We start from the raw sequence: 26,299 nt of genomic DNA on the forward strand, positions 1-26,299 counted from the left end.
TTTTAGTTCATGGATTCCTGAGATATTGATGTTCATTCTTGCCATCTCCTGCTTGACCATGTCCAATTACCTTGATTTCATTGGTCTAACATTCCAGGATCTTATGTTCTTTACAGCATCAGACTTTCACCACCAGACACATCTACAACTGAGCATCTTTTCTTCATTGGCCCAGTCACTTCATTCTTTCTAGAACTCTTAGTAATTTCCCTCCACTCTTTCTCAGCAGCATATTGGACACCTTCTGACCTGGAAAACTCATCTTCCAGTGTCATATATTTTTGCCTTTTCATATTGTTCATGTGGTTCTCATGGCAAAAATACTGGAGTGGTTGGCCATTCTCTCCTCCAGTGGACCACACTTGTCAGCACACTCCACTATGACCCATCTGCCCTTGGGGTGCATAGCTTATAGCTTTATTGAGTTACACAAACCCCTTTACCATGACAAGGATGTGATCTATGAAGGGGGTAATAAATTATAAATAAGCCAAAATATTAATCTTAAGAGATTGATTATATACATTTTCCTCTTTTAATCAAAACATGTAAAATTCTAATAAAATAACTTCCCATTTTAACTACTTGATATAATTAAACTCTTCTACAACAGTCAAAAATAAATAAACCAGTGACCATTGAATCTGAAAATAAGCACTCCATATAAAGAAAGCAAATAAATGTGTAGGTTATGTGTAATCTGCCACAGACTTATTGTGATAGAAACAAAACCAGCTATCCATGGAAGAAAAGTTATGACAAAATTAGACAGTGTATTAAAAACCAAAGACATCACTTTGCCTAGAAAAGTCCATATAGTCAAAGCTATGGTTTCTCAGTAGTCATGTATGGATGTGAGGGTTGGACCATAAGGAAGGCTGAGTGCCAAAGAATTGATGCTTTTGAATTGTGGTGCTGGAGAAGACTCTTGAGAGTCCCATGGAGTGCAGGATCAAACCAGTTAAACCAATGGAAATTAGCCTTGAATATTCATTGGAAAGACTGATGCTGATGCTGAAGCTCCAATACCTTGGCCACCTGATGCAAAGAGATGACTCATTGAAAAAGATCCTGATGCTGAGAAAGATTAAGGGCAGGAGGAGAAGGGAGTGACAGAGGATGAGTTGGTTAGATAGCAACACCGAATCAATGGATGTGAATATGAGAAAATTCTGGGAGATAGTGAAGGATAGGGAAGACTAGCATGCTGCAGTCCATGCAGTGCAAGGAGTTGGACACAACTTAGTGACTGAAAAGCGACAACAAAACATTTTTTAAATATTTGAGTTGTTCATTGAAAATCTCACTTGTCTGTGCCATCATGTGCACATAATTAACACATCCAACATAGGTATTCCTATTTATGTCTTTGTATTAATAGTTACCATTACTTAATATGTCTTCATATCCTTACATGTCATGTGGAGGACATGTAATTCTATGTATTTGAGTCAATTTAGAAATTATTAGTACAACTTTGAAGTTCAACTCACAGAATAAGTTATTACGTTTACCTTTAACAGGTTCTATGGAGATATGATGGCAAAAAACCAGATACCTTAGGACCCAACACCCGGTTGTATAAATGGCTTCCCCAGAATGACCTTCTTGGTGAGACTTGTCAGAACAAATAATGAAAACATGAAATAGCTGAGCAGAGTGAGAATGCTTCAACAGGAAACAAACTTACAAAGCAATTATTCAAACACGGAAAAAGAAAACTTTACTAATTTTTATAATTTTCTTTGCTATGGGAAAAAAGGAGAATATATAAAAGTTGTCATTTTATTCTACATAGTCACATCCCTTACAGTCAGAATCTTTACTTTAGCTGTAATTGCTTCTCACAGTGAACTTTTCAGTAACTTCCTGGATTGTTGTTCTCTCTCTGAATTCTTTCCTTATACTTATCTTTTCCATTCTGTAGAAGTATGTTAAAAGCTACTAAAAATAAGAACTCTCCTGCCATTACCAGTGACTCTCAATTTTCTGTAAGAAATAATTCACAATCATTTCTGTGAAGCAATAACACACTTCAAGATAAAATTTAGCTTTTCCTTCCTGTGGTTCCAGTGCCACTAACATTATCCTTCTTTTCCCCTGACACCATTCCCATCAAACTAAATTACTTCACTATATCTTTAGGAGAATAAATTCCCTCATGCCTTCCTCCTTGTTTGCACATGTGGTTTCTTTTACCCAGAATGTTCTTTCAAGTTGTTCACCTGCCAATCCTGGATTCATTTGTAATGTTCAAGTGACTAAGTGCTTCTTTCACAAAGTCTTCATTTACCTCTTCAGCAGATAGGGCCGTTTCTTCTCTGAGTTCTGAAAGCAAATAAAAAGCACTTTCATATGCGTAATAATCTGTTATCTAAAAGATATTGCTTCTTCCAGTGCCTTATAATACCCATTTCTCATTTTATTCTGAGTTATAATTAATATTTTTACTGAAATCGACTCAATCCTAGGCCATCCAAAAACCAAAGCCTTTATAACTCATGGTGGAAGCAATGGCGTTTATGAGGCCATCTATCACGGGATCCCTATGGTGGGCACTCCTTTGTTTGCTGATCAAGCTGATAACATCGCTCGAATGAAAACCAAGGGAACAGCTGTCAGGTTGGACTTGGAAACAATGTCATCAAGAGATTTGCTCAACGCATTGAAGGAAGTCATTAATAATCCTTCGTGAGTACATATATCAGTTCAGTTTGGTTCAGTATATATATATATATATGTTTTTTTTTGTTGTTGTTGTTTTGTTCATTTTTTTTGTTTGTTTTTTTTTTTTTTTTTTTTACCAGCTAATCCTTCTAGAGAAGTTCTCATCTGAAGATCGGGGAGGCAGCCATGAGTCTTCACATAAGCACAATGAGGTGTAAGATTTGCTCAGTGCTTTGAAAACAGACAATAATAATGGGTTGTGAGTGTCATATTAAGATTTTTTCATGGTTTTATGGAAAAGTTTTTTCAGTGGTTTAAAGATAGTGGAGAAATTTTGAAAACTTAATCATTAGAATGTGAAGAACCACTGAAATGGTAATAGAAGGATTAAGAAGCACTGAGAACAGTTACTGTAGGGAACTGAAAGGTTGTTGCTGAATGATAAGACGCGGGATTCTTGGCCTCCGGAGGAGACGAATTCAATCCAGGGCCAGAGACCAGGCTGGATCGCTCAGAGCTTTTGTGTAATAAAGTTTTATTAAAGTATAAAGGAGATAGAGAAAGCTTCTGACATAGGCATCAGAAGGGGGCAGAAAGAGTATCCCCCTCCTAGTCTTTAGCTGTAAGTTATATAGTCACCCACAGTCTGTTAATAAAAAGAAAGAAATGTCTTAAAATTTAGAATGGCACCAGGTAATTCATCCCCGGCCATAAAATGGTTGACTTGAATCTTGTAGAAGGGCAGATTCCCAAACAAATTGTTTCGTTTACATGGATTAGGGGAACAATATCTGAGTAAGTAGGTTGGGCCATTTGGCGGAACTTACAGAGTCTGGGGTAAATTAACATATCTTAAGACAAACATTTCAATAAGAAAAAAATGTATTGGTTAACTCAAGGTTTGAGAATAGTTAGCTTCAGGTGAAACCAGGTGTCATGGCAACACAGCATTTTAAGAGAAACCTCCTTTTAAATTTGTATAGAGAAGAAAAAAAAATATCGCTGGTTTGTTCCTCCTGCCGCTCTCTCTTAAGAGAGATAAAAATGTCTAACACTTGCAGCCTATTTCCTCCGTTTGGAGACCCTTGGCCTTCCTGCCTGTTACCCTCTCAGAACCATGAATGCTGTGGATCCTCATCTGCCCACTCTACTCTCTTTCAGCATGTGAACTTCTCAAAGGTTTTAAACTCTTAAAATATGGTTTATTTTCAGTAAACCACCATGACATAATCTATTTCAAATTCTGATTACATTTAATATTTTCCAAGTTTTCTATGCTAATATTTTGACTCCATCTCTGATAAAGGATAAACAGCTATAACTTTCTAATTACCCAGCTTCAATTATATATATTCTATTTATAAATGTGGGTATATTCTTGGGGTTTTTTACTGTGGTCATTTTGTCTTGTTTGGAAGAATTATAAAATCTAAACATAATTGACTTGGGAGGAGTATGTTGACGTGAAAAAGTGGAAGTGTTGGTTTCTCAGTTGTGTTTGACTCCTTTGGACCCCATGGACTGTATCCCACCAGACTCCTCAGTCCGTGGAATTTTCCAGGCAAGAACATGGGAGTAGGCAGCCATTCCCTTCTCCAGAGGATCTTACTGACCCAGGTATCAAACCAGGTCTCTGCATTGCAGGCAGATTCTTTACATCTGAGCCACCAGGGAAGCCCATATGTTAGGATATTCCTTTTTTTAAAAATGCTACACAATTTTTAAAGATTATTTTCCATTTAAAGTAATTACCAAATAGTGGTTAAATTTCCAGTGTGGTACAACACCTCCTTGAGCTTATATCATTCCCAATAATTTTGCCTCCTACTCCCCCACCTGTGTGTTTCTACTCCCCCAGATCTGGTAACCAATAGACTGTTCTCTGTATCTGCTGCTGCTGCTGCTAAGTCACTTCGGTCGTGTCCGACTCTGTGTAATCCCATAGACGGCAGCCCACCAGGCTCCGCCGTCCCTGGGAGTCTCCAGGCAAGGACACTGGAGTGGGTTGCCATTTCCTTCTCCAATGCATGAAAGTGAAAAGTGAAAGTAAGGTTTCTCAGTCGTGTCCAACTCTTCACAACCCCATGGACTGCAGCCTACCAGGCTCCTCCATCCATGGGATTTTCCAGGCAAGAGTCCTGGAATGGGTTGCCATTGCCTTCTCCGCTATCAGCTAGTCTGTAATAATATTTTGATCCCATCATTGATAAATGGTAAACAACTAGAATTTTCTTTTTACTCAATTACAACTATGTAGATACAGCCTATTAATTTAAGTTTATTTAGAGTTCTTTTACTTGTGCTTGTTTTTGTCTTATTTGGAATAGATAGTTACGTTGGGATATCCTTATTTCAACGCCACATTTTCTGAAAACAGAAATATTTGATTTCCAAATCACTTCAGGATATACATGAATTTCAATCACACAATTATATTAATATCACAAATATGATGTATATATTTCCCCTTTTTTTTTAATCATAATGACTTTGTAAAGAAAATGTATTGAGAATGTGTCAGTAATGGCAGCAAAATGCATTTTGTGTTTCATAAGCAGTGTTATTTAAATTTAATTTTGGCACAGCTATTGCCCTAAGTGACCAGCATAAAAAGCACTTTTTTTTCTCTTTTTTTTTTTTAATTTCCTTATTTTATTTTTTCCCAGTTTTTTTTATTAGTTGGAGGCTAATTACTTTACCATATTGTAGTGGTTTTTGCCATACATTGACATGAATCAGCCATGGATTTACATGTGTTCCCCATCCTGAACCCCCCCTCTCACCTCCATCCCCATCCCATCTCTCTGGGTCATCCCAGTGAACCAGCCCGAGCACTTGTCTCATGCGTCCTACCTGGACTGGCGATCTGTTTCACACTTGATAATATACATGTTTCGATGCTGTTCTCTCAGATCATCCCACCCTCGCCTTCACCCATAGAGTTCAAAAGTCTGCTCTATACATCTGTATCTCTTTTTCTGTCTTGCATATAGGGTTATCGTTACCATCTTTCTAAATTCTATATATATGCATTAGTGTACTGTTTTGGTGTTTGTCTTTCTGGCTTACTTCACTCTGTATAATGGGCTCCAGTTTTATCCACCTCATTAGTACTGATTCAAATGTATTCATTTCAGTGGCTGAGTAATACTCCATCGTGTATATGTACATCTGCTGATGGTCATCTAGGGTGCTTCCATGTCCTGGCTATTATAAACAGAGCTGTGATGAACATTGGGGTACACGTGTCTCTTTCAGTTCTGGTTTCCTCAGTGTGTATGCCCAGGAGTGGGATTGCTGGGTCATATGGAAGTTCTCTTTCCAGTTTTTTAAGGAATCTCCACACTGTCCTCTATAGTGGCTGTACTAGTTTGCATTCCCACCAACAGTGTAAGAGGGTTCCCTTTTCTCCACACCCTCTCCAGCATTTATTGCTTGTAGACTTTGGGATAGCAACCATTCTGACTGGCGTGTAATGGTATCTCATTGAGGATTTGATTCACATTTCTCTGATAATGAGTGATGTTGAGCATCTTTTCAGGTGTTTGTTAGCCATCTGTAGGTCTTCTTTGGAGAAATGTCTGTTTAGATCTTTGGCCCATTTTTTTTATTGGGTCATTTATTTTTCTGGAATTGAGATGCAGGAGTTGCTTGTATAATTTTGAGATTAATCCTTTGCCTGTTGTTTCATTTGCTATTATTTTGTCCCATTCTGAAGGTTGTCTTTCACCTTGCATATAGTTTCCTTTGTTGTGCAAAAGCTTTAAAGTTTCATTAGGTCCCATTTGTTTATTTTTTCTTTTATTTCCAATATTCTTGGAGGTGGGTCATAGAGGATCCTGCTGTGATTTATGTCGGAGAGTGTTTTGCCTATGTTCTCCTCTAGGAGTTTTATAGTTTCTGGTCTTACATTTAGATCTTTAATCCATTTTGAGTTTATTTTTGTATGTCATACTAGAAAGTGTTCTAGTTTCATTCTTTTACAAGTGGTTGACCAGTTTTCCCAGCACCACTTGTTAAAGAGATTGTCTTTTTTCCATTGTATATCCTTGCCTCCTTTGTCAAAGATAAGGTGTTCATCGGTATGTGGATTTATCTCTGGGCTTTCTATTTTGATCCATTGATCTATATTTCTATCTTTGTGACAGTACCATGCTGTCTTGATGACTGTGGCTTTGTAGTAGAACCTGAAGTCAGGCAGGTTGATTCCTACAGTTCCATTCTTCTTTCTCAAGATTGCTTTGACTATTCAAGGTTTTCTGTATTTCCATACAAATTGTTAAATTATTTGTTCTAGTTCTGTGAAGAATATCATTGGTAGCTTGATAAGGATTGCACTGAATCTATAGATTGCTTGGGTAGTATACTCATTTTCACAATATTGATTCTTTCAATCCATGAACACAGTCTATTTCTCCATCTATTTGTGTCCTCTTGATTGCTTTCATCAGTGTTTTATAGTTTTCTATAAAGGTCTTTTGTTTCTTTAGGTAGATATACTTCTAAGTATTTTATTCTTTTTGTTGCATTGGTGAATGGTATTGTTTCCTTAATTTCTCTTTCTGTTTTCTCATTGTTAGTATATAGGGATGCAAGGGATTTCTGTGTGTTAATTTTATATCCTGCAACTTTACTATATTCATTGATTAGCTCTAGTAATTTTCTGGTAGAGTCTTTAGGGTTTTCTATGTAGAGGATCATGTCATCTGCAAACAGCGAGACTTTCACTTCTTTTCCAATCTGGATTCCTTTTATTTCTTTTTCTGCTCTGATTGCTGTGGCCAACACTTCCAAAACTACGTTGAATAGTAGTGGTGAGAGTGGACACCCTTGTCTTATTCCTGATTTTAGGGAAAATGCTTTCAATTTTTCACCATTGAGGATCATGTTTGCTGTGGGTTTGTCATATACAGCTTTTTTATGTTGAGGTATGTTCCTTCTATGCCTGCTTACTGGAGAGTTTTTATCATAAATGGATGTTGAATTTTGTCAAAGCCTTTGTCTGCATCTATTGAGATAGTCATATGGTTTTTATCTTTCAATTTGTAAATGTGGTATATTACATTGATTGATTTGCAGATATTAAAGAATCCTTGCATTCCTGGGATAAAGCCCACTTGGTCATGATATATGATCTTTTTAATATGTTATTGGATTTTGTTTGCTAGAATTTTGTAAAGGATCTTTGCATCTATGTTAATTAGTGATATTGGCCTGTGGTTTTCTTCTGTTTTTGTGGCATCCTTGTCTTATTTTGGTATTAGGGTGATGGTGGCTTCATAGAATGAGTTTGGAAGTTTACCTTCTTCTGCAATTTTCTGGAGGAGTTTGAGTAAGATAGGTGTTAGCTCTTCTCTAAATTTTTGGTAGAATTCAGCTGTGAAGCCATCTGGTCCTGGGCTTTTGTTTCCTGGAAGATTTCTAATTGCAGTTTCGATTTCCTTGCTTGTGATGGGACTGTTACGGTTTTCTATTTCTTCCTGGTTCAGTTTTGGAAAGTTATATTTTCCAAGAATTTGTCCATTTCTTCCAAGTTGTCCATTTTATTGGCATAGAGCTGCTGGTAGTAGTCTCTTATGATCCTTTGTATTTCAGAGTTGTCTGTTGTGATCTCTCCATTTTCATTTCTAATTTTGTTAATTTGGTTCTTCTCCCTTTGTATCTTAATGGGTCTTGCTAACGGTTTGTCAATTTTGTTTATCTTTTCAAAAAACCAGCTTGTAGCTTTGTTGATTTTTGCTATGGTCTCTTTAGTTTCTTTTGCATTTATTTCTGCCCTAATTTTTAAGATTTCTTTCCTTCTACTAACCCTGGGGTTCTTCATTTCTTCCTTCTCTAGTTGCTTTAGGTGTAGAGGTAGGTTATTTATTTGACTTTTTTCTTGTTTCTTGAGGTAAGCCTGTATTGCTATGAACCTTCCCCTTAGCACTGCTTTTACAGTGTCCCATAGGTTTGGGGTTGTTTTGTTTTCATTTTCATTCGTTTCTATGCATCTTTTTATTTCTTTTTTGATTTCTTCTATGATTTGTTGGTTGTTCAGAAGCGTGTTATTTAGCCTCCATATGTTTGAATTTTTAATAGTTTTTTTCCTGTAATTGAGATCTAATCTTACTGCATTGTGGTCAGAAAAGATGACTGGAATGATTTGTTTCTTTTAATTTACCAAGGCTAGATTTATGGCCCAGGATGTGATCTATTCTGAAGAAGGTTCCATGTGCACTTGAGAAAAAGGTGAAGTTGATTGTTTTGGGATGAAATGTCCTATAGATATCAAATGGGTCTAGCTGGTCCACTGTGTCATTTAAAGTTTGTGTTTCCTTGTTAATATTCTGTTTAGTTGATCTGTCCATAGGTGTGAGTGGGGTATTAAAGTCTCCCACTATTATTGTGTTATTGTTAATTTCCCCTTTCATACTCGTTAGCATTTGCCTTACATATTGCAGTGCTCCTATGTTGGGTGCATATATATTTATAATTGTTATCTCTTCTTCTTGGATTGATCCCTTGATCATTATGTAGTGTCCTTCTTTGTCTCTTTACACAGCGTTTATTTTAAAGTATATTTTATCTGATATAAGTATTGCGACTCCTGCTTTCTTTTGGTCTCCATTTGTGTGAAATATTTTTTTCCAGCCCTTCACTTTCGGTCTGTATGTGTCCCTTGTTTTGAGGTGGGTCTCTTGTAGACAACATATATAGCGGTCTTGTTTTTGTATCCATTCAGCCAGTCTTTGTCTTTTGGTTGGGCCATTCAACCCATTTACATTTAAGGTAATTAATTTTTTTTCCATATATTTTTATTAGTTGGAGGCTAATTACTTTACAATATTGTAGTGGTTTTTGTCATACACTGACATGAATCAGCCATGGATTTACATGTATTTCCCATCCCAATCCCCCCTCCCACCTCCCTCTCCACCCAATCCCTCTGGGTCTTCCCAGTGCACCTGGCCTGAGCACTTGTCTCATCCATCCAACCTGGGCTGGTGATCTGTTGCACCCTAAATAATATACATGTTTCGATGCTGTTCTCTCAAAACATCCCACCCTCGCCTTCTCCCACAGAGTCCCAAAGTCTGTTCTGTACATCTGTGTCTCTTTTTCTGTTTTGCATATAGGGTTATTGTTACCATCTTTCTAAATTCCATATATATGTGTTAGTATATTCTATTGGTCTTTATCTTTCTGGCTTACTTGAATCAGTTCTAATGAGATGGATGCAACTGGAGCCCATTATACAGCGTGATGTAAGCCAGAAATTTTAAGATAATTTTGATAGGTATGGTCCCGTTGCCATTTGGTTTTTTTGTTTTGGATTCACGTTTCTACAACCTTTCTTGTTTCCGTCTAGAGCATATCCTTTAGCATTTGTTGAAGAGCTGGTTTTGTGGTGCTGAATTCTCTCAGCTTTTGCTTGTCTGTAAAGCTTTTGAATTCTCCTTCATATCTGAATGAGATCCTTGCTGGGTACAGTAATCTTGGTTGTTGGTTATTCTCTTTCATTACTTTAAGTATGTCCTGCCATTCCCTTCTGGCCTGAAGAGTTTCTATTGATAGATCAGCTGTTATCCTTATGGAAATCCCTTTGTGTGTTATTTGTTGTTTCTCCCTTGCTGCTTTTAATATTTGTTCTTTGTGTTTGATCTTTGTTAATTTGATTAATATGTGTCTTGGGATGTTTTGTGCCTTGGGTTTATCCTGTTTGGGACTCTCTGGGTTTCTTGGACTTGTGTAACTATTTCCTTCTCCATTTTAGGGACGTTTTCAGCTATTATCTCCTCGAGTATTTTCTCATGGGCTTTCTTTCTGTCTTCTTCTTCTGGGACTCCTATGATTCGAATGTTGGGGCGTTTCACATTGTCCCAGAGGTCCCTGAGGTTGTCCTCATTTCTTTTGATTTTTTTTTTCTTTTTTCCTCTCTCCTTCATTTATTTCCACCATTTTATCTTCTACCTCACTTATCCTACCTTCTGCCTCCGTTATTCTACTGTTACTTCCCTCCAAAGTGTTTTGATCTGACTTATTGCATTATTCATTTTTAATTGACTTTTTTTTTTTATTTCTTCTAGGTCCTTGTTAAACATTTCTTGCATCGTCTCAATCCTTGTCTCCAGGATATTTATCTGTAACTCCATTTTGTTTTCAAGATTTTGGATTATTTTTTACTATCATTATTCTAAATTCGTTTTCAGGTAGATTCCCTATCTTCTCCTATTTTGTTTGGCTTGGTGGGCATTTTTCATGTTCCTTTACCTGCTGGGTATTTCTCTGCCTTTTCATCTTGTTTAGATTGCTGTGTTTGGAGTGGCCTTTCTGTATTCTGGTGGTCTGTGGTTCCTTTTTAATGTGGAGGTTTCTCCCAGTGGGTGGATTTGGACTATCGGGCTTTTCAAGGTTTCCTGGTTAGGGAAGCTTGCGTCAGTGTTCTGGTGCATGGAACTGGATTTCTCTCTGGAGTGCAATGGAGTGTCCAGTAGTGAGTTTTGAGGTGGGTCTATGTGTTTGGTGTGACTTTGGGCAGCCTGTATGTTGACGCTCAGCGTTATGTTCCTGCGTTGCTGGAAAATTTGCATGGTATGTCTTCCTCTGGAACTTATTGGCTTTTGGGTGGTGGTTGTTTTCAGTGTAGGTGTGGAGGCTTTGAAATGATCTCTTATTACTTAGTGTTCCCTGTAGTCAGGAGTTTTCTGGTGTTCTCAGATTTTGGGCTTAAGTCTCCTGCCTCTGGATTTCAGTCTTATTCTTCCAGTAGCCTCAAGACTTCTCCAAGTATACAGCACTGATAATAAAATTTCTAGGTTAATGGTGAAAAGATTCTCCACAGTGAGGGACACCCAGAGAGGTTCACAGAGTTACATGAAGAAGAGGAGAGGGAGGAGGGAGATAGAGATGAGCAGGAGGAGAAAAGGGGGAACTCAAGAGGAGAGAGACAGATCTATGCAGTGCTCTGTTCCCTAAGTGTTCTCTGCAGCCCAGAACACCCACAGAGATTCGCAGAATTAGATTTAGGAGAGAAGGGGGAGGGAGGAAATAGAGGTGATCTGGGAGAGAAAAAGGAGAGTCAAAAGGGGAAAAGAGTAATCATCACACTCCTGAGTAAAAATGGGTACTGAATATTGGATTCTTAAATGTCCAAAATTTATATCAAATACTGAAAAGCAAATATTAAAAATCTAGAGTAGAGGTTAGGCTCTTAAAATTACAATATTAAAAACAAAAACACAAAAAATTTAAGAAATATATATGAAGTTCACTTTAAAAATAAGGTATTTTTGTTTTTTGCAAGGTTATAGTGAAATGAAAATGAAAATTAAGGAGTAATAGAGGAGTAATAGCAGACTTTAAAAGAAAATAAAAGAAAATGAAAATTAAGGAGTAATAGAGGAGTAATAGGTAATTTAAAAGAAAATAAAAGAGAAAAAATTTAAGAAAAAGACAAAAAAAAAATTTTAATTAAAAAAATAGTTAAAATATATCTAGGAATTTCTCTGGAGCTGTTGTGGGCAGTGTGAGTTTGGTTCAGTTTTAGATAGCTCCTTGTTCCAGCTTACACTTCTCAATATCTATAGGGCCCTTCCAGTGTAGTTGGTGTTAACTACAGGGATTTTAATCTATTGCACCTGTCGCTTCTGAAGCAGTTCCCTTTGTTTATTTGGCTTCTGTTTACAGGTCTCTTCAGTGTCTAATTTCTGCCTTAACACAAGCGGGTGGAAGTGGTCTCTTGTTTAGGTTCGCTTGTTCAGTCGTGCTTTGGGGAGGGAGGGGCACTGCAGACAAATGTCACTGCCTGTGTGGGGAGCACTCTCAGTGTTCTGGCCACACTGGGTTTCTCCACTCACAGCACGTGTGCTTTCCCCGTCTACACTACTCAGGCTCCAGGCTGCTCTATAGGGAGCGGGCCCTGAGTTGCCTGCGGTTCCAGTTTTCTGCTTCTCCACAAAAGCGCAGACTCGGTTGGGCCTGCATTTTGTGCCTTCCCCACCCGAGCAGCTCAGGCAGCCAGGAGCTTGATGAGCGCACTCTCCCCGGGCGCGGTGCGCCTTCTCCCCTCCAAGGTCCCAGCCTAGGTTTCGCGCACACCGCTCAGGTGCGCCTTGTGTCTGTTCTGGAGAGCTGGCCTCTAGCTGAGACCCTCCCACTGGATGTCAACCATCCAGAATCTCAGGAAATCTTTGGTTAGAAATTGGAAACCTCTTTGCAGTTTGGTAGGGGATGCTGTCTCTGGGGCCGAGTTTGCCCCTTTCCCCTCCCCTCTGCCTCCTGCCTCTGGCGTGGGATGGGCCAGTCCGCCACCGGCTAGCTTTCTCTGAAATTCCTCAGTCTTTCCTTTGTTCTGTGAACAGGCCAGCAGTGTGTTCGGTTAGCGCTTTTCACCGGTTAATTTTCTCTCTCTCTCTTGCTATCCCATAGTTTAAGTTGCTATCTCACATTAGCTCCCTCCAATTGCCCTCAGGGCATTCAGGCCCGGTCCTTACCCTAAGCAATGCCGCCCGCTCCTCTCTGTTCAGCCCCCAGTTGCTGGTGGCAGATGCGAGCATCTGGGGTACTTTTCTCCTAGGAGTTGCTTTTAGGCATGAAATCTGTGGGTTTTATTTATTTTTCTTCCCAGTTAGGTTGTCCTCCAAGATTCAAAAACTTCCCCCAGACCCGCCAGTGAGAGGGTTTCCTGGTGTTTGGAAACTTCCTCTATTACGACTCCCTTCCCGGGACGGGGCTCCATCCCTAGCTCTTTTGTCTCTCTTTTTATGTTTTCTATTTTGTCCTACCTCCTTTCAAAGACAATGCGCTGCTTTTCTGGGCACATGATGTCCTCTGCTAGCGATCAGAAGTTGTTTTGAGGAGTTTGCTCAGCGTTCAAATGTTCTTTCGAAGAATTTGTAGGGGAGAAAGTGGTCTCCCCATCCTATTCCTCCGCCATCTTAGCTCCTCCTTTTTTCTCTTTTTTTAAAAGAAAAAATCTTTCATCTGCTGTTTTTATGTAAATGTACATATCTCTGGTATATTTGTATGTCTTTTTAATTTTTAATAATGTAATGTTGGTGTTAAAAATGAAGATATACTGAATGTTCATGATATGCTGCATGTTGTATTCAGTAAAACAGTGTTACATTACACTTATTAAGTAACTTCTTCATTGTAGTCTATTCCTACTGTATTAAAAATATATTTCCAGGATTACTGTAGTCTTCTCAAAAACCCAGTTCTCAACCTGTGTTTTTGACAGAAAAGGGAGAAAAGTTACTTCCATTGTTATTACTACATTGTCATGTAATAACACTTTGTGATTTAAAGTTCATGAGCTATAGCTCTTTATTCTTCTTTCTTGTCTATTAGTCTGCCAGCATTTCAACAGTAGAAACAAGTGTGTCTGCAATGCCTGAGAGTGAAATGTTGAGCCTTCTCCAGAATTTCTAGAACAAGAACCAGAACAACAATACTAGTAAATATTTACTGAGTGTCTACTGCATGCTAGGAATGCCTCTAAGAATCAGTAAAATATTCTCAATATAATTAGATAAGGTACTATTCCTAGCCATTTTATATAACAATGAAAAACTGAGAAACAGGTTCTATCATGATTGAGCACTCCGACGTAAAATTAAAAGTTTAAAAAATAAAAAAAGTTTTAAAACGTTAATAAATTTTTTTTTTTAATCTGAGGAACGGAAAGAATAAAAAAGCAGCCAACAAAGTAAGAGTCAGGAATCAAACTGTCAATCAACTTCCACACTTTCAACCACCACTTCACTAATGTAAGATCAGCCCTGTCTGGACATGTCTCCAAACCTCATCACTGATTTACCTGCTATATCTGGATTATAACATTTTGAAATACATCTACCAGGTCTATTAACAATTCTTTATGAGACAATTCAAACTTTGGACAAACATATTACGAATTTCTTTTCTTTTATTTCCCTTTGGGATGGCTCATTCCATTCTTCAGAATGTACAATCTTGTTCTCTCCCATTTTCTTTCTTTTCTTTGCAGCTTGAAATGCTATGCATTTAAGAAATCCTAGCCCTTAAGATAATATCTCAATAATCACCTCAGAGAAAATTATCTATTTTTCTTCCACTCTGTGTTGCACTCGTTGTAACCATCTGCAAGAAAATTTCACATATTTGCCTATTATAGCTCATTCCATAAATGATCACTGTTTGATTTTCCTTCAGCTACAAAGAGAATGTGATGAGATTATCAGCCATTCAACATGATCAGCCGATGAAGCCCTTGGACAGAGCAGTCTTCTGGATCGAGTTTGTCATGCGCCACAAAGGAGCCAAGCACTTGCGGCCAGCTATCCATGACCTCACCTGGTTCCAGTACCACTCTTTGGATGTCATCGGGTTCCTGCTGGCCTGTGTGGCAACTGCCATGTTTGTCATCGCAAAATGTTTTCTGTTTTGTTGCTGGAAGTTCACTAAGAGAGGAAAGAAGGGGAAAAGAGACTAACTGTATCTGAGACCTCAGCACAGGGGTCCCCAACCTCTGAGATCTAACACCTGATGATCTGAGGTCGAGCTGATGCAGTAATAGAGATAAAGTGAGCAATAAATGCAATATGCTTGAATCGTCCCAAAACCATTGCTTCCTACCCCAGTCCATGGAAATATTGTCTTCCACGAAACTGGTTCCTGGGGCCTAAAAGTTTGGGTACTGCTGTTCTAGAAGCTCTGCCTCATAAATAGGACTCCTCCATAAAACAATGTGGGTATGTATTGAAATTTATTATTTTAATGCAAAAGTTGTACTAAAAAGATATGATTGAATTTAACAGTTTTTCACATGTTGGGTGTAGAAACAAGAACAATAAAAGTCTATTCATAACATCCATATTACTGTGTAGATATTCAGGATTTTACCTTCATTTTTGTATAGAATTTTATAGCTTTTCCTTGTTATAGAAATTGTTCAATAATGGGAATTCTTTTGAAAAATTCACCCTTTAATTTTATTTGTGAGACAACTAATAGTTCTTCGTTTTTACTATGCATCCAGCGTCAACATCACTTTTTACCTAAAGCCATGGCAAGACACTTGCCTTCATCCAGTTAAACTCATTTGCCTTTGGAGAGTTTGTGGAATTAGAAATATAGCAAATGCTACTTGCCTCCTTTTATAAAATTGAGATATTTGCAAAAATCTTTAATTTCATGACCTAATTCTCTTTTTGTCATCCACCTTTTATTCACCTATTATTTTCACTCCCATCAGCCTTCACTAATGGATACAAGTTCTCAACTGTATGTTTAGAAAATTATAACCTGAACTCTAAAGGGACTTTTGAATTTTCATTCTCTCCAAAGGTACCTGAATACATCTATGATCTTACCTATATCTATATACATAGATAAATCTGTGTATATTTTTACAATTCAGGACACAGCACCACTTAGCTACTTGCAGATATGATGAAAAATTCAATGGGTTTGTTGAACACAGACTGAATTATTTACTATTATATCATAATATGGGCTTCTCTGGTAGCTCAGCTGGTAAAGAAACCACCTGCAATGCAGGAGATCTTGGGTTGATTCCTGGGTTGAGAAGATTTTCCTGGAAAAGGGATAGGCTAGCCACTCCAGTTTTCTTGGGCTCCCCTGGTGGTTCAGATGGTTAAGAATCCGCCTGCAACAAGGGAGACCTGGGTTCGATACCACATTGGGAAGATCCCCTGGAGAAGGAAACAGCTACCAGCAGGCCAGTACTCTGGCCTGGAGAATTCCATGGACAGAGGAGCCTGGCATGCTACAGTCCATGGGGTCCCAAAGAGTTGGACATGACTGAGCAACTTCACTTTCATATTATATTATACCATAACCACACTTTAGATCAGCATTTATCATTCTTTTGTCTCTTTCCTCAGGAAGCTATTATGTCGTCCCTCCCATAACACTTACATGTGAACACTCAATCTTTTATCATGACAGAAAATATTATAGATATTATTTTCTTTAAACCTAGGTCCACTATGACTGAAATAATCAGAAATAATGAGCACAGTACAAAAATCACATATTTGTTAAAAAATTGGTGAACCAAATGAAGACAATCTGAAGGTACTGATGAAAACTGTTCCTCAGGAAAGCAGTTATAATCAAAATGTCCAGGTGAGGGAATGAGGCTTGTCTTCTTGGTCAACGGGATCACCATCCACAACATATAAAAAACATTCATCAGTCTTAGGCATAATTTATTTTAAAAAAGAAACATTGATGTTCAGGGAATTATAGGAAAATTTACCATAGAATTTTCCATAGACCCCACCTAAGTAATTGACATATATTTAAAGAAAAGTAGAACTAACAGAAAAGTAAGAAGGTAGAACCATATGTTTCCATAGGAGAAAATGTTTTTAAATCAAGCATATAGACTTACAAAATTTTCCTCGAATGTACATGATGGCACTTTTAATAGACAAAGGGTTGGTAGTCACTGTGCAATAAGAAAGACTACAAATCGCCAATGAAAATTCTAGCAGTCCAATGTGAAAATAAATGAAAAGTATGAACAGCAAATTCACAGAAGTGAAATGGCCAATGACATATAAAAGGTGACAGGGAAAATCTGGGAAATTGAAATTGTCAACAAGTAATATTCCTACAAATGATTTGTAGAACAAGTAAACTGGTAGGACTAATTTTAAGGGAGTATATTATGGAAATACCATTTAAATAAAATTTATGCACACTGTTTTATATTATCTGTCATGCAGAAAGACTTGCACATGTTCATAATTACATACTGAATATTCCCTCTAGCACTTAAATGGCAATCAATTTGTGAACACACTTATCTACAATATAGGTGTGAGTTATACAGCCATGAAAGAAAACAGGTAATTATGGTCAATATTGTTATTAAATACACTCCATGTCACATTACTAAACACATAAAAAGATCCAGAAATTCTAAAAAAAAAAAAATAAGTATTACACTCATCTTTGGAAATAAAATTAAACATATTTTATGTAAATATATGTAAATTTGTAGACCACAGAGGAAACGATCTTTAGAATGCATTGAATTTCTGACAACTTCCAGATGTTCAAGGTGGCTTTAGAAAAGGCAAAGGAACCAGAGAATAATTGCCAACATCTTCTGGATCATTGAAAAAGCAAGAGAGTTCCTAAAAAACATCTATTTCTGCTTTATTGATTATGCCAAAGCCTTTGACCCCGAGGATCATAATAAACTATGGGAAATTTTTCAAGTGATGGGAATACCAGACCACCAACCTGCCGCTTAAGTAACCTGTATGCAGGTCATGAAGCAACAGTTAGAACTGGACATGGAACAACAGACTGGTTCCAAATAGGAAAAGGAGTATGTCAAGGCTGTATATTGTCACCCTGCTTATATAACTTATATGTGGAGTACATCATGAGAAACGCTGGGCTGGATTAAGCACAAGCTGGAATCAAGATTGCCAGGAGAAATATCAATAATCTCAAATATGCAGATGACACCACCCTTATTGCAGAAAGTGAAGCGGAACTAAAAAGTCTCTTGAGCAAAGTGAAAGAGGAGAGTGAAACAGTTGATTAAAGCTCAGCATCCAGAAACTAAGATCATGGCATCCAGTTCCATCACTTTATGGGAAATACATGGGGATGGGGAAACAGTGGAAATAATGGCTGACTTTATTTTTTGGGGCTCCAAAATCACTGCAGATGGTGATTGCAGCCATGAAATTAAAAGAAGCTTACTCCTTGAAAGGAAAGTTATGACCAACCTAGATAGCATAATAAAAAGCAGAGACCTTACTTTGCCAACAAAGGTTCATCTAGTCAAGGCTATGGTTTTTCCAGTGGTCATGTATGGATGTGAGAGTTGGAATGTGAAGAAAGCTGAGCACTACTGAATTCATGCTTTTGAACTGTGGTGTTGGAGAAGACTCTTGAGAGTCCCTTGGACTGGAAGGAGATCCACCCAGTCCATCCTGAAGGAGATCAGTCCTGGGTGTTCATGGGAAGGACTGATGTTGAGGCTGAAACTCCAATACTTGGGCACCTCATGCAAAGAGTTGACTCATTGGGAAACGACCCTGATGCTGGGTGGGATTGGGTGCAGGAGGAAAAGGGGACGACAGAGGATGAGACGGCGGGATGGCATCACTGACTCGAAGGATACGAGTATGTGTAAACTCTGGGAGTTGGTGATGGACAGGGAGGCCTGGCGTGCTGCCATTCATGGGGTCACAAAGAGTCGGACATGACTGAGTAACTGAACTGAACTGGACCGCGACACTGACTGACTGACAGTAGTTTAGAGTATCTTTTATTAACAATACTTTGGATTAACATTATCAAAATGGAAAATATTCAAGAGATCCAGCATGAATTTTCATATTATAATGGGATTGTGGGCAGGAAGATAAACCATCAAATTCTGCTTTGTCATTTGTTCCTTCTCATTGAAGGACTCTTGAGGACACAGTAAACACAAATATTCTCAGGAGTTAAATTTTAACAGTAAGTGCATTAGCACAAAGACATTATGCAATACTGACAAAAGTCTGGAATGCATCATGCAGGTTTTACTTGCCCGATATTCCTGGCCCCTTTCACTTCCCCTAAATTTTAAAGCACCCTGTCAGTATGCTTTGCAGGGTGCTATTCAGGGAAAGGATGGTCAGGGCTCCCCAAGAGACCTCCAGATCCCATCCAGACACAGTGACTTAGAGAAAGAGAAACATCAGCCTCCCTGGTGACTTGGTCCTGCCAAAGTCTGAATCAGGAAGATCAAAGAGAAGAATGGGTCCTGCCCTTAAGTAAACCCTGTGCATTGTAAGGTCTGGCCCTTAATGTACTCTGCTTCTAATCTGTCACATTGCTCCTCCTGATTGAGGAGGGAGAGGGACTATAAGAAGGAATCAAATATGGAAGTGGGCATGGAAAAGATTCAGCAGCCTCCTTCTCCGTCAAATAGAAAGGTACCTTATTTGCTAATACATAAAATTCTCCTGCGGTCTTTGGATATTTTGAACTACTTTTATAATTTGCTATCTGATATGATAATCTTCTCCTAATGACCTATGCTGTTTCTTTGCTCATAGAGTTACTTTACATTCCCAGAGCAAATAGAGATTAAACACTATAAATTACAGTCCTGTGTATTAGAATTGATTGGAAATTCCAAAATCCATAACCTACTTTGGTACTGGGCATAGGAACTACAAGATTGCCACTTTCACTCCTATGTGATTCAGTGTTAATGTGTTCATGGTCAGCTCAATAAATTTTATCATCTCTTAAAGTAATGAAAGAGAATAACCTACAACCCAGATTACTGTACCCAGAAAGGATCTCATTCAGATATGAAGGAAAATTCAAAAGCTTCACAGACAAGCAAAAGTTGAGAGAATTCAACACCACCAAACCAGCTCTTCAACAAATGCTAAAGGATCTTCTCTAGACTGGAAACACAGAAAGGTTGTATGAACGTGAACCCAAAACAACAAACCAAATGGCAACGGAACCATACCTATCAATAATTACCTTAAATATAAATGGGTTGAATGCCCCAACCAAAAGACAAAGACTGGCTGAATGGATACAAAAGCAAGACCCCTATATATGTTGTCTACAAAAGACACACCTCAAAGCAAGGGGCACATACAGACTGAAAGTGAAGGGCTGGAAAAAAATATTTCACACAAATGGAGACCAAAGGAAAGCAGGAGTCGCAATACTCATATCAGATAAAAGAGACTTCAAAATAAAAGCTGTGAAAAAAGACAAAGAAGGATACTACATAATGATCAAAGGATCAATCCAAGAAGAAGATATAATAATTTTAAATATATATGCACCTAATTTAAGAGCACCACAATATGTAAGGCAAATGCTAATGACTATGAAAGAGAAAATTAATAGTAACACAATAGTAGTGGGAGACTTTAATACCCCACTCACACCTATGGACAGATCAACTGAACCGAAAATTAAGAAGGAAACACAAACATTAAATGACATAGTGGACCAGCTAGACCTAATTGATATCTACAGGACATTTCAGCACAAAACAATCAACTTCACCTTTTTCTCAAGTGCACATGGAATCTTCTCCAGAATAGATCACATCCTGGGCCATAAATCTAGCCTTGGTAAATTCAAAAAAATTGAAATCATTCCAGTCATCTTTTCTGACCACAATGCAGTAAGATTAGATCTCAATTACAGGGGAAAAAAAAAAAAAAAACTATTAAAAATCCAAACATATGGAGGCTAAATAACACGCTTCTGAACAACCAACAAATCATAGAGGAAATCAAAAAAGAAATAAAAAGGTGCATAGAAACGAATGAAAATGAAAACAAAACAACCCCAAACCTATGGGACACTGTAAAAGCAGTGCTAAGGGGAAGGTTCATAGCAATACAGGCTTACCTCAAGAAACAAGAAAAAAGTCAAATAAATAACCTACCTCTACACCTAAAGCAACTAGAGAAGGAAGAAATGAAGAACCCCAGGGTTAGTAGAAGGAAAGAAATCTTAAAAATTAGGGCAGAAATAAATGCAAAAGAAACTAAAGAGACCATAGCAAAAATCAACAAAGCTAAAAGCTGGTTTTTTGAAAAAAATAAACAAAATTGACAAACCGTTAGCCAGACTCATCAAGAAACAAAGGGAGAAGAACCAAATTAACAAAATTAGAAATGAAAATGGAGAGATCACAACAGACAACACTGAAATACAAAGGATCATAAGAGAGTACTACCAGCAGCTCTATGCCAATAAAATGGACAACTTGGAAGAAATGGACAAATTCTTAGAAAATTATAACTTTCCAAAACTGAACCAGGAAGAAATAGAAGACCTTAACAGTCTCATCACAAGCAAGGAAATCGAAACTGCAATTAGAAATCTTCCAGGAAACAAAAGCCCAGGACCAGATGGCTTCACAGCTGAATTCTACTAAAAATTTAGAGAAGAGCTAACACCTATCTTACTCAAACTCCTCCAGAAAATTGCAGAAGAAGGTAAACTTCCAAACACATTCTATGAATCCACCATCACCCTAATTCCAAAACCAGACAAAGATGTCACAAAAAAAGAAAACTACAGGCCAATATCACTGATGAACATAGATGCAAAGTTCCTTAACAAAATTCTAGCAAACAGAATCCAACAACATATTAAAAAAAATATCATACATCATGACCAAGTGGGCTCTATCCCAGGAATGCAAGGAATCTTTAATATCTGCAAATCAATCAATGTAATACACCACATTAACAAATTGAAAGATAAAAACCATATGATTATCTCAATCGATGCAAAAAAAGACTTTGACAAAATTCAACATCCATTTATGATGAAAACTCTCCAGAAAGCAGGAATATAAGGAACATACCACAACATAATAAAAGCTATATATGACAAACCCACAACAAACATTATCCTCAATGGTGAAAATTTGAAAACATTTCTTCTGAAATCAGGAACAAGACAAGGGTGCCCACTCTCACCACTATTATTCAATATAGTTTTGGAAGTTTTGGCCATAGCAATCAGAGCAGAAAAAGAAATAAAAGGAATCCAGATAGGAAAAGAAGAAGTGAAACTCTCGCTATTTGCAGATGACATGATCCTCTACATAGAAAACCCTAAAGACTCTTCCAGAAAATTACTAGACCTAATCAATGAGTATAGTAAAGTTGCAGGATATAAAATTAACACACAGAAATCCCTTGCATTCCTATACACTAACAATGAAAAAACAGAAAGAGAAATTAAGGAAACAATACCATTCACCATTGCAACAAAAAGAATAAAATACTTAGGAATATATCTACCTAAAGAAACAAAAGGCCTATACATAGAAAACTATAAAACACTGATCAAAGAGGACACAAACAGATGGAGAAATATACCTGTTCATGGATTGGAAGAATCAATATTGTCAAAATGGCTATACTACCCAAAGCAATCTATAGGTTCAATGCAATCCCTATCAAGCTACCAACGGTATTTTTCACAGAACTAGACCAAAGAATTTCACAATTTGTATGGAAATACAAAAAACCTTGAATAGCCAAAGTAATCTTGAGAAAGAAGAATGGAACTGGAGGAATCAACCTGCCTGACTTCAGACTCTACTACAAAGCCACAGTCATCAAAACAGTATGGTACTGGCACAAAGACAGAAATATAGAACAATGGAACAGAATAGAAAGCCCAGAGATAAATCCATGAACCTATGGACACCTTATCTTCGACAAAGGAGGCAAGGATATACAATGGAAAAAAGACAACCTCTTTATCAAGTGGTGCTGGGAAAACTGGTCAACCACTTGTAAAAGAATGAAACTAGAACACTTTCTAACACCATACACAAAAATTAACTCAAAATGGATTAAAGATCTAAATGTAAGACCAGAAAATATAAAACTCCTAGAGGAGAACATAGGCAAAACACTCTCCTACATAAATCACAGCAGGATCCTCTATGACCCACCTCCAAGAATATTGGAAATAAAAGAAAAAATAAACAAATGGGACCTAGTTAAACTTCAAAGCTTTTGCACAACAAAGGAAACTATAAGTAAGGTGAAAAGAGAGTCCTCAGATTGGGAGAAAATAATAAAAAACGAAGCAACAGACAAAGGATTAATCTCAAAAATATGCAAGCAACTCCTGCAGCTCAGTTCCAGAAAAATAAATGACCCAATCAAAAAATGGGCCAAAGAACTAAACAGACATTTCTCCAAAGAAGACATACAGATGGCTAACAAACACATGAAAAGATGCTCAACATCACTCATTATCAGAGAAATGCAAATCAAAACCACAATGAGGTACCATCCCACTCCAGTCAGGATAGCTGCTATCCAAAAGTCTACAAGCTGGAGAGGGTGTGGAGAAAAGGGAACCCTCTTACACTGTTGGTGGGAATGCAAACTAGTACAGCCACTATGGAGAAGAGTGTGGAGATTTCTAAAAAACTGGAATTAGAACTGCCATATGACCCAGCAATCCCACTTCTGGGCATACACACTGAGGAAACCAGATCTGAAAGAGACACGTGCACCGCATTGCTCATCGCAGCACTGTTTATAATAGCCAGGACATGGAAGCAACCTAGATGCCCATCAGCAGACGAATGGATAAGGAAGCTGTGGTACATATACACCATGGAATATTACTCAGCCATTAAAAAGAATTCATTTGAATCAGTCCTAATGAGATGGATGAAACTGGAGTACATTATACAGAGTGAAGTAAGCCAGAAAGATAAAGACCAATACAGTATACTAATGCACATATATGGAACTTAGAAAGATGGTAACAATAACCCTATATGCAAAACAGAAAAAGAGACACAGATGTGCAGAACAGACTTTGGGACTCTGTGGGAGAAGGCAAGGGTGGGACGTTCTGACAGAATAGCATTGAAACAAGTATACTATCAAGGGTGAAACAGATCACCAGCCCAGGTTGGATGCATGAGACAGGTGCTCAGGGCTGGTGCACTGGGAAGACCCAGAGGGATGAGATGGGGAGGGAGGCAGGAGCGGGGAATGGGATGGGTAACACATGTAAATCCATGACTGATTCATGTTAATGTATGACAAAAACCACTATAATATTATAAAGTAGTTAGCCCCCAACTAATAAAAATAAATGAAAAAAATAAAAATAAATAAATTTTATTATCACAAACCTGGAACTTTTTCAACAGCCTTATTGATACTTATAAATTACAAAAAAAAAAAAAAAAAAAAGTCTTCCTTTATAAATGTAAACTATCTCCAAACCAGGAGAGTTGGAAACACTTTTGATTCACGTCAAAAATTACTAATTGTTTTTTTCTTGTAAGTAATGCTTTACAATTTGTAATCTAAGAAGCTATACTTTTCATGTTGCCTTAATTAATTTATTACTAATAAATTATAAATAAGATTTATTTCTCTTAAGTGTCTGATTCAGTTCAGTTCAGTTCAATGATTCAGTCATGTCTGACTCTTTGCGGCCCCATGGACTGCAGCATGGCTGGCTTCCATCTCCATCACCAACTCCCGGAGCTTGCTCAAACTCATGTCCATCAAGTTGGTGATGCCATCTAACCATCTCATCCTCGGCCGTCGCCTTTTCCTCCTGCCTTGAATCATTTCTAGCATCAGGGTTTTTCTAGTGAATCAGTTCTTCACATCAGGTGGCCAAAGTATTGGAGTTTCAGCTTCAACATCAGTCCTTCCAATGAATAGTCAGGACTGATTTCCTTTAGGAATGACTGGTTTGATCTCCTTGCAGTCCAAGGGACTCTCAAGATTCTTCAACAGCACTGTTCAAAAGTATCAATTCTTTGGTGTTCAGCTTTCTTATTGTCCAACTCTCACTTCCATACATGACTAAAAACAATAGCTTTGACTAAATAGACCTTTGTCTGCAAAGTAATGTCTCTTCTTTTTAATATGCTGTCTGGGTAGGTCATAGCTTTCCTTCCAAGGAGCAAGTGTCTTTTAATTTCATGGCTGCAGTCACCATCTGCAGTGATTTTGGAGACCAAAAAAGTAAAGTTTCTCCCTGTTTCCATTGTTTCCCCATCTATTTGCCATGAAGTGATGGAACCGGATGACATGATCTTAGTTGTCTGAAAGCTGAGTTTTAAGTTTTCACTCACCTCTTTCACTCATCAAGGGGCTCTTTAGTTCTTCTTCACTTTTTGTCATAAGGGAGGTGTCATCTGCATATATGAGGTTGTTGATATTTCTCCTGGCAATCTTGATTCCAGCTTGTGCTTCATCCAGCCTGGCATTTTGCATGATGTACTCTGCATATAAGTTAAATAAGCAGGGTGACAATATACAGCCTTGACCTACTCCTTTCCCGATCTGGAAACAGTGGCTGATTACACATGTAGTTTCCTTATATATCAAAAGATGTAAAAGATATATATCTATATAGCTATATCTATATATATATATATATATATTAATAAGTGGATATATAGCTCTCTTCTATAACATAAGCCAGTAAATATCAATTTGAAAATGAGGACTGGTATAAAATATAAAATTGTAAAACATATAATAAACTTATGCTTTGTAAAACTTGTGAATTCTGAATTTTTGTCAATGACGTGTACAAAACTCTGAGGGTTGAAGATTGAAGGGGCATAAAAGTTAAGAAAATTAGAAAAAAAAAATAAAGTATGTCAGTTATTAGAAATTTCGCACTGTCTTTTTGCTTTAGAATAAAGACAATCTAGCAACTTTTTTAAAATATCTGAATTTGGCAATGAAAACATCATTTGTCTATGCCATCATGTGTGAATGTTCATGTTTATACTCCATAGCTGATTGAATATAGTAATAAGTATGTAAAATGTAGGTATTCCTACAATTGTCAGTGCATTAGTAGTTATGTTCCTTAAGATCATTAATCTTTTCTTCCTTACATGCCATATGGAAGACATTTAACTAGTTATTTTTTAATCTCTTTTGAATTCTAATGCTATAACTTTAAACTCATTGAATAAGGTATTTGTGTTACACTATGGACATGAGAGTTGGACTGTGAAGAAAGTTCAGTGCCAAAAAATTGATTCTTTTGAACTGTGGTGTTGCAGAAGACTCTTGAAACTCCCTTGGACTGCAAGGAGATCCAACCAGTCCATCCT

The 26,299-nt window shown here is 37.5% G+C and overlaps 2 protein-coding genes across 4 annotated transcripts in view; both read left to right on the forward strand.

Moving 5' to 3' along the window:
• The window catches only part of LOC122696525 (UDP-glucuronosyltransferase 2B18-like), a 29,313-nt gene extending 13,824 nt beyond the window's left edge, over positions 1 to 15,489 (forward strand). For both annotated transcript variants that reach the window (XM_043906610.1, XM_043906611.1), the window contains exons 4-6: positions 1,524 to 1,611; positions 2,472 to 2,691; positions 14,845 to 15,489. In XM_043906610.1, coding sequence (XP_043762545.1) covers positions 1,524 to 1,611; positions 2,472 to 2,691; positions 14,845 to 15,124 — 588 coding nt within the window. In that variant the 3' untranslated portion in view covers positions 15,125 to 15,489. The remainder of the gene's footprint in view (positions 1 to 1,523; positions 1,612 to 2,471; positions 2,692 to 14,844) is intronic.
• LOC122696524 (UDP-glucuronosyltransferase 2B18-like) overlaps positions 1 to 26,299 on the forward strand; it is a 76,533-nt gene that overhangs the window by 24,227 nt on the left and 26,007 nt on the right. The window lies entirely within an intron of this gene.

Source organism: Cervus elaphus, chromosome 6, assembly GCF_910594005.1.
Source record: "Cervus elaphus chromosome 6, mCerEla1.1, whole genome shotgun sequence".
Classification (NCBI taxonomy): domain Eukaryota; kingdom Metazoa; phylum Chordata; class Mammalia; order Artiodactyla; family Cervidae; genus Cervus; species Cervus elaphus.